Source organism: Brachycentrus maculatus, unplaced genomic scaffold, assembly GCF_059751285.1.
Source record: "Brachycentrus maculatus isolate JH-2025_06_01 unplaced genomic scaffold, ASM5975128v1 h1tg000169l, whole genome shotgun sequence".
Classification (NCBI taxonomy): domain Eukaryota; kingdom Metazoa; phylum Arthropoda; class Insecta; order Trichoptera; family Brachycentridae; genus Brachycentrus; species Brachycentrus maculatus.
Genome location: NW_028280922.1, coordinates 509,492 through 528,896, shown reverse-complemented (window position 1 = coordinate 528,896; position 19,405 = coordinate 509,492). Strand labels below are relative to the sequence as shown.

The window sequence follows — 19,405 nt, the reverse complement described above, 5'->3', positions numbered from 1 at the left end:
ACTTTAGCCAGGCTGTAGCCCGAGGATGCTCAAACTTCCATCTTTTTTCATATGTAAATGATAGATATTTCGTTTTAACGAAAACCTTGTAAATATGCAGACTTCCATATTCTTCTTCATTTATATTTGGATGTCAGTAAACATATTTTTATCATATGAAAAGCGAAGCATTTAATTCAAAATTACAGGCTTATAAGACAATATTTTTCTTCATCTTTGTTGAGATATCAATATAAATAACTCCTTAGTGGAGTCAATCTCAGATTTGTTAATAAAGATTTACACATACAAAATGTTGTACAAGAAGTACTGAACAAAATAATCCTAATCTTTTTCTAATTCGGGTTGTTGTCCTGTACTTAGTGTCGTGGACTTATGAAATAAAATTAAATTAAAATATTGTTTCGAAAAATATTTATATTTAGCTTGTACAGTTATTTTGTTGAGACACCCCTGCCTTAGAGGAAATATTTCCAGGCAATTAGGGAAAAGGGATACTTTCAAGGTTTAAGGGGTTTAATTGATTCCCTTAACGATTTATTGAACAACCTTCCCACCTGCTAAATGTGTGTCCCGGACTTCATAGGTAAAGGTTGACCCTAAAGGCGTATTAAATGTGTATCTTATGTCTAACTGTGAGTTAGTTATTGGGCCTTTGACAATTATTATCCCCGTATTACGTAGTACAAAATAATTTGTTGATTCAATATGTACAAGCATATACTGTTTATAATTTATATTTTTACTCTAGTACATTCATAGCAAAATACTCAGACTTCCATGGTATTTTTCATTTATATACAACATTTTGAATGTGTCCAAATACTTGTTCAAAAAATGTGGATTATCTCCAATAATTATGTGTGATTGTGATTATAATCCAGGATTTGGACCTCACATACCTATAAAAGAATTTCTGCTAATTAAAAAGCTTATTTTCATCTCACCAATAGATGTCTCTAGTGAAGTTCTAGTGATTCAAGAACAATGTTTCAAATTTGGTTCTTATATATATATAAAACTTCCAAGAATTTGAGTAGTGTGGTTGTCAATAATGGGTAGAATTGGTGAATGTTACATGTGTGTAAAGTTATCACTTAAATCAGCTTATGACGGTCGTCAGCCCCGTAAATGCCCAGACTTCCATATTCTTCTTCATCTTTGACGAGATGTCAAAAAATAATATTCTTCATTAACGTTGGAATTTCAATAATAATTTCTCCGTAGTAGACAAACAGATTTGTAAACTGTTTTCTAGCATCTCCTAGTATTTAATAAATCGGAAATAATTTTTACTTTTCTACCCATGATAGACAACCACGCTACTTTATTTTGAATGGTGTATGATAATTTATATGTATGCCGAGAATAAACATGTGAAAGAAGGTGTCAATTAGAGGATATATACAACCTCCGAAATTCATAGTGATTGTCAATCATGGGTAGAATGACGAATGTAACACATGCATGAAGTAATCATTTGAACCTGCCTATGATAAGTGAAAAGCCCTGTAATTACCTACAGTTCTAAAGTTTTAGAAATCAATTTAAATATATTTGATATATATTGATTGTATCAGTTCATTATTTCCTAATTACAAAAACTTTGTGTCGATTTCGGGTGGCCTTAGCGTGCCTTTTCATGAGCATTAAGTTAATCGTTTTTATGCTAACAATAAATATATGATCATTAAAATATTCTTTAAAGTGAAATTAAAATATTCACGCCCAAAAAGCTCCTAACCTTGTTTGAAATACAATAATGATTCGCTGTTGAACTTTAGAAATATGAATGTTTCTGATAAGTACGAGTACATAAGAGTTTGTGCGTCGGAAAACCACTTCAAACTTTTGCATTTTCGGTTTTTTTATCACATTTCGTATTTAAAACTCCTCGAATATTTGAAAACTTCCCGCAAGAAGTTCGCAGTGTTAAATGTAACAAAACATGGCTCTTTTAAGCTTTGCTCATAAAAAATGTATGAACAAAGTATTAGCGAAGTTTAAACAGTTTCATCAAAACAATTTCGCGGGAACAAAAGCCATTTTTGACAAGTTAAAGCCCAAAGCTGCCATACGTTTTAATATAATCTGGATGGGGTAACTTCTTTCCTAATCTCGTGCGTGTTTAATGCTTTTTCGGGACATTTTAACGCGATTAAACAATTTACGGGGATTCGTTAACGGAACGCTGAAATTTGTAGGTCCACTTTACGAGATTTTAAGCCTAATACGAAACCGATATAACAGAAAAATCCGATACAGCGTTTGATGAATTTTAGTTAAACTTTCTAGAAGCGTCGAATTTAACACAAAGCGGCTAATTTAAGTAAGTAAAACTTTTCTCATGCATTTAATATATGTACATGCGTGATTTAACATATGAAAGCCTTCACTAACTCATGTTTTTGTCACCTCACATTACTTGTACACTGTTAAAAGAATGTATACAGTGTCAGCTTGCTAATCTGAACTCAAATCGTGCAGTGAGTTGTACGAATTACTGAATGAATCGTTTTAAAATGCCACATTTATATTTTAGCTTGTAAAAAATCATATATTTTCTTCTGAAACAACCAACCTAACTATTCAAGGGTTGAATTACGCAGTCGTCTCAAAACCATAAATTCTTCAGAGTTCTGGACGACTTTTTTTGGCCCAGTTGACAGCAATGTTGAAAGCTTTCACGGCTCCAAAAGAAAAATTTTGAAATTGGCATCGTTTGAATTACAGTGCGTTTTGGAAAACGGAGCGTATGGATTAGCGAGCTGGTCACTGTATTGTGTTTATCAGGTAGGATAATTTAAAAAAAACATTGGAAGGCAGCAAGTTGAGATGATCTTAATAATCTCATCCATTAGGTGTTCATTTGGGGAATCTATCCACCCTGCTGTGGCTCTAATTATATTATTTATAGAATTTGAAAAAACTACCAAAGATTCTATAGTCGATCAGTTAGTCGGAGTGGTAACATAGTTCACACATCCAGCAGAAAATATTTCACTATCAATACGGAATTATGAAATATTTAACTGAACAAAATTGTTTTGTATTTTTTTATTATCATGTTTAAAGTACAGTGATAATATAAAACCATTCAAAATTCATTACGCCATGAAAAGGGTACGAAATATATTGTCACAAATAGACCGGCAAAATGATGTTTTGTACCGCACTTGTCACCTCACTACTTGCATTGCGGCAAACCGGATATCCGTACCACGCCGCGACCTCGGATGTGTTTCCGGTCATTAACTTTAATGAACTTCAAATCCGGAAGGTTTTACGAGAGGGTAGCAGCGGTCATCATACTCGCACAGAGAGAATTCTTCAGATAATAGACTTGTCTCTTCATACAAGCTATAAAATATAGGACAGATTTTAGAAAGGGTAGTTCAACTGTTAAGAAATATTTGTATAAATGTTTTTTGCAAATTATGTAGCAATCCTGATCATTAATCACACAAATGTGAGTATTCATTATTTCCATGTTATCCTACCATATGATAACCAAACATTTTTCTCAATTCTTACGCTGAAAGTAGATAAAGTAAAACAAATATATATGTGCAACATAATGTAAACAAAAATTCCTTTAAAACGTTAAATCTTCTGAACTTTTCAACCGATTTCTTCGCAATTTGGACACAACGATGCATTAGAATATGTGATGTTTTTATATTTATACCTGCGACAGGTATTTTTAGCTGTGACAGGTAAAATAAATCAATAAGTTAATAATTGTTTTCACCACAATGTTACAATCTGTTGAATATAATACCATCTCCCGCAATACTAAACGTTGTTCAAGACGGATAGCGTGACTTTTCTTGACAGCTGCTAAAGTATTGTATACCCGAAAGTATTGTTAAATTAAATATATCTGAAAGGTGTGCTTTCTGTTTTCTTTGTTTTTCACAAAACATACTGAGCCACAACATAGCGTGACCGGGTGCAGCTTGTTCTAATAATAATAACAAAATAAGATAGAAAAAGTTAATTTGAGGTTTCTCTATTTTAGATTATAAAGATTTTTTTTCAAATATTTGCTTTTCTTTATGTACCAACTATCAAATAATTGTAATAATAATATTTGTAATTTTTCATTAAGTTCCTGTTCTTCACAAATACGTTCCACTCTTTTGCCGAATGTGTTGACTTAGACCAATTGTTAAGAAAAGTAAATAATAATAATTTTTCGGAATTTGCAAATCATTTGATAGAGTCCAATCACGAATTTAATAAAGAAACAGGGGTAAAAATACTACACACAAATGTTAAAGGGTTAAAATTAAATAATATGGAAATGTTTCACATTAGAAAATCCATTAAAAATAACATCCAATTAATAAATAACCAAATAAATTTTCCATACAGCCCGTTATTCGATGTAACATCGAACCGATCAGCTCCTAACTCAACTCCTCCCACTTCCCAGAACCTACCCCCTTCTCTTTGAATCCTAATATAGGTTCCAACCTGCGTATATTTATATTACATTTTTTACTTTATTATTTAGTTTCCCAAAAGCATGGTGGGACTAACAACTCGCTCTGCATGTTTTGCGTGTGAAGTGATAGTGTATGTGAATAGTACTAAGTGGGTGTGGTGTAGTGTTGTTCGCATGATTGTTAAATTGTAGTGTATGTCCTGACGAAGAGACGGGTACGTCTCGAAACCGGTAGACAGAAGTAGTCGGTGAGTGGTTATTTACTAACATTACTAATATCAATTAAAATGTTTGACCACAAAGTAAATGCTTTGAATATAAATAATAGTTAAGAAAAGTATTCAGTATTGACGTGTAATAGCATAATGAGTTTACAATAAATAATCACATATTGTCTTAATATCCAAGTAAAAAACAATGTATTTCAAGAAAAGTATTCAGTATTGACGTGTAATAGCATAATGAGTTTACAATAAATAATCACATATTGTCTTAATATCCAAGTAAAAAACAATGTATTTCAAGAAAAGTATTCAGTATTGACGTGTAATAGCATAATGAGTTTACAATAAATAATCACATATTGTCTTAATATCCAAGTAAAAAACAATGTATTTCAAGAAAAGTATTCAGTATTGACGTGTAATAGCATAATGAGTTTACAATAAATAATCACATATTGTCTTAATATCCAAGTAAAAAACAATGTATTTCAAGAAAAGTATTCAGTATTGACGTGTAATAGCATAATGAGTTTACAATAAATAATCACATATTGTCTTAATATCCAAGTAAAAAACAATGTATTTCAAGAAAAGTATTCAGTATTGACGTGTAATAGCATAATGAGTTTACAATAAATAATCACATATTGTCTTAATATCCAAGTAAAAAACAATGTATTTCAAGAAAAGTATTCAGTATTGACGTGTAATAGCATAATGAGTTTACAATAAATAATCACATATTGTCTTAATATCCAAGTAAAAAACAATGTATTTCAAGAAAAGTATTCAGTATTGACGTGTAATAGCATAATGAGTTTACAATAAATAATCACATATTGTCTTAATATCCAAGTAAAAAACAATGTATTTCAAGAAAAGTATTCAGTATTGACGTGTAATAGCATAATGAGTTTACAATAAATAATCACATATTGTCTTAATATCCAAGTAAAAAACAATGTATTTCAAAATCTGATTTTAAAAAAATACTATTTCAGAGGATTTAAATACTATTTTTTAATACTATTGTCCGCCTCCGTAGTGTAATGGTCAGCACGCTCGGCTACCGTTCTGGAGGACCCGGGTTCGATTCCCAGGGGGGGTAAAAATAAATATGAGTGATTTTTTCACTGTAATATTTATTCAATATTACCCTGGACTGGTACCTGAAGCGGAGGGCTGATCACCTTTCCTTCATGTGTAAACGATCAAGATAACACTGCGTTTATATGACGCAGTGCCCTATGCACCATTGGGGTGCGGATAAGGGTTTTATTATTTATTTTTTCAAAGGTAATTTCGCAAATACTATTTGAACGGTGAAAAATTGCTCATTTCTCCTTTCCGTGTTTTTTTTACCTTTTTTCTTACTAAATTAGATATCAATCCATTGAGATGTTGAAATAAAACAAAATGAATTACAAACGAAAGGAAAATGAAATTCCCGAAAGTTTCAAGAAAAACATGTCTCTTAGCAACGGCAAAAAAATGAAAATGGTGGTTTTAAATACCACTCCTCAGTATTCTAACAAAAGAATTCAATACAATTAAAAAAAACAATTATTTGTTCATAAAATCGTAATGGAAAAATATATTTTTTTAAAAATTAATCCACCGAAACAAAAAAGGGAATCTTAGCAATCTTGCGTTAACGTTTCTAGTTGTAATAATTCCATTTGTAGATTATATTTATTATGCCAAATTTCCTTTTTCGAATTTTCTTAAGTATTTATTTTATCCGGGGAATTTCGATGGGAAATCACGCAAAGTTTCTGAAACAATTTCTTTAAATCTTTAGGAAGGAAATCTATATGTATTTTACTAAGTAAAAAGTTGTAATTCCCCCGATATAAGTATTTTCAGAGTACGTGCTCTCGATATACAAACACTCGAGTAGTTGAACGCCAAAACGTATCTTACTTCACGAACTACTTCATTTTTAAAATATGGTACATTGTACAAAAATTGTTTTTATTTAAACAAAAACATAATTATTTTAGAAAAAATATTTTAAAAGTAACAATCAATGTATGAGATAAAAAATAATATCTTTTAAAAGAAAACCACAATTTACATGAGATTTCCAAATGGTTGAATCATTTATCTTTACATACATACCTATATTAATGGTATCAGCATAAAATTTCTATTGTATTGAATTAATTTAATTTTGTTAAAATTTACTAAATATAAAAAAAAACTAACAAAATTTTATGCCGCTTCCCCGCAGGAGTAGACAGAGAAAGTAGAAAGTCACACCAATCTGTCATTGCAAACAATCTTCGCCTCTTCCACATTCATGTATCTCTTCATACATATACATCGATTATTACGATTCTAACAGATATTTTGAGGTCCTAAATTGTTTTGGATTTTTAATCATAGTCTTTAGAATGCCTCTCTAGTGTTGCGGTCGTCATGTTTAGCTGCCGCGCCGGAGGTCTCGGGTTCGACTCCCAAAGGTTCAAAAACATCGCAATTTTTTTCTAATTTCATTCTTTACTGGTACCCATAAAACAAGGCTTATCACTTTCCCTTTATGATTTAATGATCCAAATAAAACCGATTCTGTACTATGCAAGGCTTTAATCAACATGGGGTACCGATAAGGGCAGGAAAGAATATTTTTTTTTTGTAGATGATTTGTACAATATTGTACTTTTCTGCTTGATAAATAAGCACCCTATACCACGAATAATTTTTGAATAAGAAATCCAATCCAAAAACGTGGTTGGATACCTTTTGAAACTATTCCACTATCACGTTCTGCCACACGTGGATACGATATTAAAGTAATTTGAAGTAAACTGTCAGTTCTGTCACGCTTGCTCAACTTGTTAGGCCCTAATGTACTTGAAGTTTTAATTAAAAATAATTCTACAAGAAAAGCGTCTTCACGTATGAGCTTTTGTTAAAAACTTGACTAAGTGGAATTCGAGGCACGTCCTTTTTAAGGCCTCCAAACTTTCATATAAATCTTTTTATTAGGGTACTTCTATTAAGGCTTCGGTTCTCCAATGAAGCTGCGTTTAAAATAATGATTATTTTTAATGTTTTTCGAGGATTTTGGGTAGGAAAAAAGTATATATATATATATATATATATATATATATATATATATATATATATATATATATATATATATATATATATATATATATATATATATATATATATATATATATATATATATATATATATATATATATAGTTTTTTTTCTTCATATAAATACTCGTATTTATATATAATGTTAAACATCCTCTGCTTCTACTTACAAATACATTAGCCTCATAAATTTGTTTTGGTGTTTTTTTCACTCATTCTATTCACATCTTCAAAGATTTTCAACACACCTAATAAAATTATAAAGTAAATAAATAAGCATTATTGTTAAAAAAAAAATATCGATAATGCTTGTCGATATGCTATAAAGCTTTGCATTCTTTCCTTATATCACCAATAGAACATCTTTAGTCGTTTTGCTGCACATCCTTCTGAGAGATCGCATTCTGGCTGCATTTAGCACATTTAATACTTAATAAAGTCAAGATTGTCTTTTTACTCCCCTCGTAACTCGACTGGGATCTCTAGCTTAGCAGCCAAACGCGACAACCATTACACTTATAAAATATAAAATATCAGTAATTCATTTTGTAGAAAATAAACGCTAAGCTTAATGGACCTGTTTTATTTATTTTTCCTTATATGTTTAATTCAGTGAAATTCGCAAATGTCTACTGGAGTTGAGAGACCACAGTCCACACTACGCGAGTGAAAATCGTCAAAATTCCTTTGACGAATAATATCATCACTCTTCTCCGCGTCCTGTAAAATTCGTATCAGATAAAACCTTTGTAGCACATTTTTTTGTAATGTTTCGCGGAACAACAAAATAACAGGTGCTGGAAGCCGGAAATTCATACTCACTCGCATTGCGTTACAATTTTGAAAGTGTGAATTTAATTTTCATTTAAAAATTTCCCAGTCGTGAAATTTTCCTACACGGCGCTGCGTTTGCAAAAAAAATCGATTACGTTTTGTCACTCAAGGACTTTTTGTAATCAACGGAATGAGAACATGTTACTCCAGTTTGAAAGTGATTCATGTCCGATTTTTTTCTGTGGGACTGAATATTTGTATCAAAGGTTTGTTCAAACATTTGGTTTTAAATCGTCGGACTACAGAATTTTTAGGTTTGATTATTTCCCCATTATTACACTTACCCGCATACAATATCGTATAGGGTATGATATAACATCATAATATGGTATTATTTTGGTATAACACATATTGGTATTATTTTATTATGACGATAGAGACCTGTTACCAACCTTAATGTATGCACTATACCATTGTATTGGAAAAAGAAGGATAAAGTAGACTGAATGTAGCCAAAACGCGATTTTTCAGATGAATGTGTCGGGTTGTGGTCCCGTGGTTAGTGTCGCGGACTCTTAAGTGAGAGTTTCTCGGTTCGAACCCACTCTATTACAATTTGATACCTATTTCTAAAATTGAGCCGCTAAGGCACACAGAAATAGTATGAATTGAAATATTTGTTTAAATAATAAAAACACAAATATTCTTCTTTGAAAAAAACGTGTGGTAAAAAGAGCTATGACAGATGTTCGGATAGTGACATAAGGAAAAAATGTTTTTTCGATAAAATTAAGGAATATGTGTTGAGGTGTTTTCGACGTGTGAAAAGAAAGGGTGAGGAAAGAACGGTCAAACCAATTTATGAGGCAAAGGAAGTTGGAAATAAAAAAAGAGAAAACTAAGGAAAAATTAGCATGATCAAGTATTCAAATACTTCAAAGTGGTCAGGTTAAGAGTTGGAATAATCGGGGGGTGTGTATGAGGAGATGTTTGAATGTTGAACAAGATGTTGGCAAAGAGAGAGTGATGAGGCGTTACATTCTCTCTGCCTACCTCTACGGGGAAGCAACGTGACGGTTAGTTAGTTAGCTAATTAGTTATAATCGAGTATATGTATGGCATATAAAAATATGTATGATAAGTGAACAAAAACTCGAGTGTAAGTCTCTTCTCCGAGCACAAGAGCTCAGTCTCTTTTTTGGAGTGGTATAGCGAAACTAGAATTATAAGTTTTCCATAAGTATGTATATATTTATGGAAATTGGATATTAAAAATGTAAAAATATAAAATAAATTTAAAAAAATGTGCATTGATTTTTATTATTATTATATTTAGAAAATAAGTATTTCAGTAGCACTAATTATATTAAGTATCAGATTTAATCCAGAAGACGTGACCTCTGGGTTATGTGTGTGTAGAAGCAGTTTTATTTTGTCAAACAGTAAGAAATACAGAAATACTCACATTTAAATATTCTATCTTGTCAACATCTTCACTGTCGCCTGCTTGCACCATTGATGATACTCTCGTATTCGTATTTGCTCCTGAAAAAGGGATAGTTTTATAAGAATTGAAAACAATAGATATAAAAATTACGTACAGTTTAAGTTATTATAATCAATGATAATAATAATATGAATATCCAATATAAGATGTAAATTTTCTATTTTTAAAAATAGAAAAGAATATTTTTTTCTCCGATTAAATAAAAACGGTTTAAAAATTGAAAATATCCTAAAAAATCTGTCAAAAAATCCTTTGAATTCAATATTTTGCATGTTTTAGTCAAGTAATGAGTTATATTTATGTTTATCAACTCAATATATATCTTGTAAATCACATTATAACTTATTTATTTATTTTAATTTTATTATACACATGATTACAAATTACAATAATATGTAATAATATAACTCATCCCTGAGTTTTCTCGTGCCACGGACACATTTTAAAATAGGTATTTGTTTTTAAAACTGTATGAAAGAAAATTGTTTATGCGATTTATTTCAGATCTATCAACTATTTATGAATAGCTATTTTAAACAAAATTAAATTTTTAAGAGTCTTTATGAATAATGGAAGCAGGTTGTACAACTTGATTGCATAATAATAATAGATTTAAGAGGTTTGTGAATTAAACTAGGGTTGGAATTATATATTTGTATGTTATGCCTTACTACTGGATAGTACCCGGAAATTAGGGATACAAGGTGACGTGGTTGTTTGGGCATCTCATGCACGAAATGTATTCTGTTTTATTTGTTGATGACAATTTGTTTACAATGCAGAGATATTCTCTCCCGGTAGTTAATAACAAAACCTTAATCAAAACGTCTGCATTTTGAGAAGGGTTTCCGGAAGATATGTGGTGTTACGGTATAGAAGCATCGGTTAACTATCCGACGTGATGGCGAAACTGTCACTCGTTTCAGCTAAAACTTTAACTCTTAGATTAAATATAAATCGGAGCTTAAACTTTTTTATAATAAAACTGAGGTTTAACCTAATCATTGTGTTGAAATTGAAAAATTAACCTAAAGTTGAAAAAAATTCATACTGAAATTTTAAACGAAACAAGAAAACTTGGTAAAATATTTTTTTACTAAAACAAGTATTTTTTCTCTGTGTATTCAGGTATGTTAAATAATCAAAAGCGACTGGGTCAGGTATTGAAATAATTGACGGGTACGTATGAGGAAATGATTGAATATTAATTAATTTTATTTATTTGTGTAAATTTTATATACACAAAAGAAATATGTACATTGGCAGGCTTATTGGATAAAAGTAATATCTTCCATCCAACCAAATAAGGAAGAGGCAAAGAATGTTTACAAACACAGATTAGCGTTCTATTCTCTTTGCTTCTCTCGCGAAGAAGCGGCACCGGCGTGATGGTTAGTTAGTTAGTATTTGTAAAATAATAAATCGCCATAGATCTTTCTCGAAGGACATCTAGAGGGAGTCCAAAAAAATCATAAAGGCTACAGAAAGATAACATGATTTTAAGGCATGACCTAGGTAAGGTTATCCATGATAGAATGACCTACAACCTGAGGACGAGGAGAGCTGACCTCAGCAGTCTACAAAGACGAAGAAGAATTTGGAAAATAACTGTCTGATGTGTGTACAAAACATTTAATATACAAAGTAATGGAAGTTTGTATTCAATTATTCATTAAAGATCCATTAAAACAATTAATATAACCCTTTCTTTCAGTAACAATGAAACTTTTTGATATTTATTCAACCAAAATGAGCGTTGTTCATTTACAAGTAAAACACTGACAAAGATTAATTAGCGAAAGCGGTAATTGGGACCTTAACCAATCGGAACACTTTTTTATTAAGATTTTTTTTATAAAAACTTTCATCAAAAATTATTTGATATCGTAATTTTCAACATTTTAAGTGTGTTCAAATACTTGTTCACAAAATCTGGATTATCTCCAATTACAGGAGTTATTTTCTAATTATTTTTTGACATCTCATCAAAGATGAAGAAGAATATGGAAGTCTGGGCATTTACGGGGCTAACGACCGTCATAGGCTGTAATAATCACCAATAGATGTCTCTAGTGTAGTTCTACTGATTCAAAAACAAGGTTTCTAAATTGGTTCATATATATAGAACGTCCAAGAATTTGAGCAGTGTGGTTGTCAATAATGGGTAGAATTGGTAAATGTTACACGTGTGTAAAGTGAACACTTAAACCAGCCTATGACGGTCGTCAGCCCCGTAAATGATCAGACTTCCATATTCTTCTTCATCTTTGATGAAATGTCAAAAAATAATATCGTTATTTTCAACTTTAAAATTAAACTGTAAAATAGTATTTATTAACAGTAAAAAGTAAATATATGCATTTCTCTCTTTATGGAACAGTTAATAAAATTTCGTATAAGAATTTTTAACAACTCATATTTTTTTTTTCTTTTGGTAAATAATGTGTTTTTACTTTTCCTTTGAACATATAAATTTTCCGATGGTAAAAATATATTTTTTATGCTGAACAAAAAGTTCTGTATTTGTTTTACAAAATATTACGAATAAAATTTTAGATCCTTTTGAAGGAAATAAATTGAATATTTGTGGTTTTTTTTTGGAGCAAATTTTGTAAACTTCATAAAAAAAAGCAATATTACGTAACAATTTCTTTGAATATCAATAGATTCAAATCAAGCCAGTTTTAATTTTTTTATTACCTGGTCGAATCAAACTTATTATAGCGATTCCTTTTCATAAAAAAATCGGGTAAGGGGAGAATGGAATCTTCAATTGTTTTATTTTTATTAACACTATCACATCGCTTTCTGGAGAGGTAGGCCAAGAGAATAGAACGCTACACTAGTGTCTTCCAAACAGTCTTCGCCCATTTCACATTTGTGTGGCTTGCTCATAGATACCCACCGATTATTCCAACTCTTTACTTTACCACTTTAAAGTATTTGAAATACAAACTTGATCGTACCAAGTTTTCATCGATCTTCCTCTGATTCTTTAACCGATATTGCTTTTATAATATTTTTTTGCCGAAAGGATTTCCATTTTAGTACCATTTTTATGAAAGAAAACATGAAAAATGAGATCAAGTCCATGAATAAATAATGTAATTTTTTTGTTCAAAGATAATATCATCAAAATATAATTCGCAATAATTATTATCTTTGACTATCTTTTTTGGTGGTATAAACGTTTTTTCAACTTTGAAAATATAATTATAAAAAAAATATGGTTTTCGAATATTTTGAAAATTTTTGATTTATTTTACTTTTTACTTTAAAAAATATAATGATAAATAAGCTGGTAAATTTTTAACACTACTTATCATTCATTATTTTATTTGTATCATACGATTTGAAAACTGTTTAAGTGGTATTACACAAAGTGATGCATAAATGATAAGGAGAGTATTATATTACCATATCAACAAAATAAGTTACATTTTTAGTAAAGAAAATACCTATAGTAAATCTTTTTCTATGGCCCTGTACTTGAATGTTAATACCCCAATAGGAAGTACATACATATACTACACACAGTCCATTGATTCTCTCTCACAGCTCATATAGCAGTATTTAGCAGACACGGCACTTGTCTATGTAGCAGTATATTCTAGCTCTAGATGGAATCTATTCACTAAGATAATGTAATCAATCAATATAGATTAGCTACTGAGCAGAAACATCCATTCGCACTAACACAAGTGACAGGTAAATTATCCATTCTAATAACACCCCCCAGCAAAGGTGTCTGTACTCGAGATGTTCAGATATAATGAGCTTTACCTCTAGCATTCGGATGTAATATAAACAGTTTTGTCATCATATTATGTCGTATTAATATTAATATCGCCATTTCAACACGACGTCTTGGATTATGTGGATTATTATAAAATCGTATTTCTTAATTTCAAAGTTTCTTAACATTTATTATCTACATATAATAATAACCTAGAAAAACCACAAAGGAAATTAATCAGGGATTACAGAAAACGTATTTTTTCAAATACGATCTAAAAATCCTAAACAAGTAAGTAATTATTTAATTTGGAATATTTAAAGCATTAACCTTGTGGATCATTGTAATGTTTTATTTGGAGAAAAGGTGAGTAGATGGAAAAACAAAGTGTTTTTATTTCTCCAAATAATAAATAATTATTTGGTCAGTATCTATTAGCTTTTACTATTTAACTGTCAATATCTCATTTAAAATGGTTAAGATTTACAATAAAAACCGATTCAATCCTAACCAATTCATCAAAAAAATAAGTTTTACCAACTATTTATGAACTTTGTTTACCTTTTTTCTAAAAAGTAAAGCACGAATATGCGGGACAACTGTGTTTGGTGGATTTTCAAATGGTGAAATAAGGAAAAAATGCAAGTCTGGGAAAAGCATAATAAAGAAAATTCAGAAGGTGCGTTCAGATTGTTTGTGAACAACAAGAAATATGGAATAATCGGCAGGTTAATATGAGGAGTTGAATCAATGAGGAAAAGGCTAAGATTGTTTTCATAGATAGATTGGTGTGGCATTCTATTCTCACTGCCTAACCCTTGCGGAGAATATAACCTATGGTTAGTTAGTTAGTTCTTGAAAAAAGTATAATTATTTCACAATTATACTTGACTGTGTATTATATATAAAGCAATAAGCCTTTAAACAAATACCATAACCAAAATACAGCATTCTCTTAACAGTAATAGTCATCAGTATGTGGTAATAGCGTTTTATTCGTCGCAATGTAAGGCAAGTAACCGGGTTGTTTACCTACAATTTGATCTGAACAATGTTAGCAATTATAGCGGAAACCAAATATGGATTACGTAATATCCACACTCAAAGCCACAGAATGGTGTACCATTAGAAAACAGATTACCCCCTGATTGGGTGTGTGTAGGGGAGAGTGCCCATGGATGGGACGTTTTTGATTTTGCCTCTCTAGTTTTTCTCCGGAAAATAAATCATAAAAAGTAAATGTGGTTTCTCTTTATTCAATCTTTTAGCTACAAATATGCCATACTTTGTTTTCTAAAAAAATTAACTTAACTGACTGAAAAATCGATTTCAAATAATGTCCTAAAATGTCCCATTAATAAACACCCTCCCATGAGTGGGACACCAGTATACCATGAATGGGACATCAATTAAAATGCAAGATCGATGGAAAAATTATATTTTAAAACAAAAATAATTGGTAGGCACTTTCATATAATACGTAGACGCATGCAAAAGAAATTTTATTCAACATTTTTGGCAAAAAATGTTCAGATATCTTAATATTCCACAATTTTCATGGGCCACATAATTCACGTTTGAGCCATTGCATAACACTTTATTGGTATTCTCCTTGACATATGTGACACTTATTATCCTCCTTTCATTTTGTTTTTGTCAGTGATACACCTTCTATTTCAACTGATTTATCTGAACTGATATCTCTGTTATCACTCATTGAAATCTCTTCTATAAGTTTTTTTAAACTCTTTTAGGGTAAGGCTTATTTTTTGGTCTATCTATAGGTTTTCGTTTTCCATTCTTTGATAATTGTATTTTCAAAAACTTGTCCTTTTCTGGAGTATCAGAGATTATACTTGATTTCCCCTTTCTGATTTTTTTCTGTACTGTAGAACATATTCTTCCAGCTGAATTTAAATGCGTGGAAAGCATTTCTTCTCGCTTCAGAGTAAACTAACCAACTAAAAAAAACTAACTTACCATCATGCCATTTCCCCGCAGGGGTAGACAGAGAGAACAGAACGCCATACCACTCTGTCTTTGCAAACGTTCTTCGCCTCTTCCACGTTCATGCATCTCCTCATATATACCCGCCGATTGTTACGACTCCTAACTTGACCACCTTCAAGTATTAGGCATACCTGATCGTGCCATGTTTTTCTTGGTCTTCTTCTGCTCCTTTTTCCAATTACATTCGCCTCATAAATTTGTTTAACCGTTTTTTCCTCACTCATTCGTTCTATATGTCCAAACCATCCCAACACACCTTTCTTAATTTTATCGATAATGCTTATCTCAGTTTTGCATTCCTTTCTTATTTCACAATTCGAACATCTATCATACATCGTTTTGTCGCACATTCTTCTGAGAGATCGCATTTCGACTGCATTCGAGACTTTCATCCTTCTTTTGCCAACTCTATGTTTCACTTCCATACATTAGAGTTAGAACCAGAACTCCGTTGTGCTCTGCCAGTTTAGCTTCCGCTGATAGGCTCTTTTATTTCCTATGCTAGGTGTATGTAAAAATATCTAACCACTAGAAATATCAGCCTTTACTTGTTTTACATGTCTATAAAGAGAAGATTTTCCTATTGCATATGTCTTTGCAACCGACCTAATATATTGCTTTTTATTTAAAACCTCTTCTACAGCAGCTTCAATTTGAACGTTGGTGATGCGTGTTCTTGGCATTATAACCTAAAAACAATATAATGTTTACAATGCGTGTAATACAAACGAGTACAAACGATTTTTAATGTAAATAAAAAGTATTCGACCGTCCCATTCATGATCACTGCACGCGTCCCATTCAAGGAAATGCGTGATTTTTAGAATAATAGATAAATCTATACATTTATACTAAAGTAAATTTGATGAAACTTACTTTTTAATATCCTGAGAGAACCGACTTAAATAATTGTATATATCAATTGGAGCACTTATCATAACTTGTATGTACAAACAAAATCAAATTACAGTATATAATTTACTTTTTGACACAAAAAAATTGTAACACGTCTTACTCGCTTCACTGTCAGTCGAGAACTGAGGTTTGAGGATTAATCTGTCTCATATTGTAGCGTTAATGTTGGGTTATTTTTTTATTTTTTTTGTAACAATAGTTTGGGCTGGAGGACGATTGTCCCATTCATCCTCTGTCCCACTCATGGGCACTCTCCCCTACTCTATATTACGCGATGTGTTATCTTGGCAAAGGGTTCATGAACACTTCGGAAGGGGGGTGAAACGATTTTAAGGGATTGGACTTTTTATTACCAAATTTTTAGTTTCTATCGAAAGGAGAGAAAAATGCGTAACAATTACCCAGACCATTTGAAGATGAATATTTCTTAAATTAATTTTAAAATAGGCTGGAGTCGAACCTTCAACGCCAGTTTCGCAGTCCATCTAACCGACTACACCGCGGCGCCTGTTGAAATATGAGTAAAAAGTTGATATATACGAGTATATTACCTGTATAGTCAAAAGTTATTATTATATTGATAATATTATGATCATCTATTTGTCTTCCATGTATTTTCTGAGCAATTTAGATGGAAAAAATATAAGATGCCTTCGTAAAATGACAAACATCGCCTAATGTTTAGCTATGTTAATACGTTTTCTTAGTAGCTAGTTAAAACTATCGAAAACGTAAGGTTGGGTTAGGTTAGGTTATCATTAAATAAAATGTGATTCAGTAATTCGGCATGATTATTGGAATTAATATAATTAATATTTTTATGACCCTTTTTTAAAAGATAATTAAATCAAGAAACGAACGTATTGCCAAATGATTCGTATATGATTCTCAGTAAAATATGGGTTGTAGATCGATGGAACTAACCAGGGAGTTACAAGAATATTAATATAACTTTGAATTACGAATCGCTTTTATAATGTATCTGATTAAGGCATTTGAATTTTAGTTAATGTTCAAGTATTCTGTAAAATAAATTTTAAAAAATTAACGTAAGGGATTTTTTTATAGGTTGGTTTCTTAATAAATTTTCTTAAGGAATGATCAAATCATAAAAAAAATAGAAGAGATTGTATCTAAAAATTCGGTACGATTGAATCAAATACAATAGAATGCATCTTGCATAAGAGACATAATATTTTCATCCTCAACACAATATTATCATTATTTATTTACCTTTCCCTTTTTATTAATAACAAATGTAAATACAATAGATTTATATTATCGACTGACACTTACTGATGGAATTGCATTTTAATATATTATAAGATTAAAACCAATATTTTTAGCTTTTCCACTTTATTTTTATTTAACCAGCGACCGGGTTCCACTGGTGGCCACCAGTCTGATGATGTCGGTAACGACGAAACCCGGTCGCTGGTCAAATAAAAATAAAGTGGAAAAGCTAAAAATATTGGTTTTAATCTAATATTATACAAATGTACAAGCCAATCAGACGAAAAATGGTTAGACATTTTATATTGAAGCTTTACTGAGGGCTATAAGATACATTTCTAGGTGTTTTTCCATAAATCTATTCCAAGAAAAATAAAACGCATTGATATGAGGAATTGGTATTATTTTCAAAAGTTTTAGTATTTCGGTCCGATATGAAAAATTTACAAGTTGGCGAAATATGTTTACAACTTTTGATATATTTAAAATATATTGCGTTACACTTTTTGTACAATACGTAAATTCCTCCTTAGAAGTATCGGAGAAAGACGACATGGGAGCACTTTTACTTGGAGAGAAGATATAAGACAGAAAAGTAAAGAATATTCGGTTGGAAGCAGGATAGAACTGGAGTAAGGGTTAGGTAGAAGGAGAAGTTAGTACGGAACGGTAGGGAAAATATCCCATGAAAGAGACATTTTCACATAAGTTTTCACATAACATGTCGATATGAAACATTATTAATAAAATTATGAGTATGTATAAATTTACTTCAAATATTCATGATTTTACCCCACGTAAAGATTGTTATCTAAATTTTCATCGGTTTTTAAAAATAGATTAATGACCAACTGAAAAGCTAACTATAAGGTCATTTACAGAGATCGTTTAATTGATCACGTTATATGGTACACTGTGTAACATTTCACAGTTCTACCCAAGTTTTCATCTCGATACTAATATTATTTTTCCATCTTATTTACATTTTTATCCATAGTAAAATGTTAACAGAAATTATTCATATTACTTCAATTCAAGTTACAATAAACTTGAGTGTCCCAAAACTGGCTTTCATTACCACGATAGTTGTGAACTTTTAGCTTGGAACGTTAAAATAAGGAAAGGAAGACAGCCTATATGTGAAAACTAATCAACGAAATGTTAATTGAGGAAGTACGTACCATATTTGTTGAAAACTTTAGTTATTACTACTATTAGTTCAATTTAATGTATATCGTTAATAAACACGTGATAACTAATGGAAACGAGATAAACTTTCGATGATATAAATATTAGATTACGGTCAAATAGCATTACATTCTTCTTCTTCTTCATGAGCTTTCTATCCTCCACTGCTGAGTATAGGCCTCTTCCCTTTCTTTTCATTTCCCTCGGTCGGTTGCTGGTTGCAGCCAGTTTTTACCCCTTACAGCGACTATGTCGTCGG

At 30.9% G+C, this 19,405-nt stretch overlaps 1 protein-coding gene across 1 annotated transcript in view; it reads right to left on the bottom strand.

The window, feature by feature from the left end:
• The window catches only part of LOC148308332 (disks large homolog 1-like), a 194,179-nt gene that overhangs the window by 47,845 nt on the left and 126,929 nt on the right, over positions 1-19,405 (bottom strand). Inside the window, exon 3 of the mRNA XM_088261892.1 lies at positions 10,023-10,102. Coding sequence (XP_088118018.1) covers positions 10,023-10,102 — 80 coding nt within the window. The remainder of the gene's footprint in view (positions 1-10,022; positions 10,103-19,405) is intronic.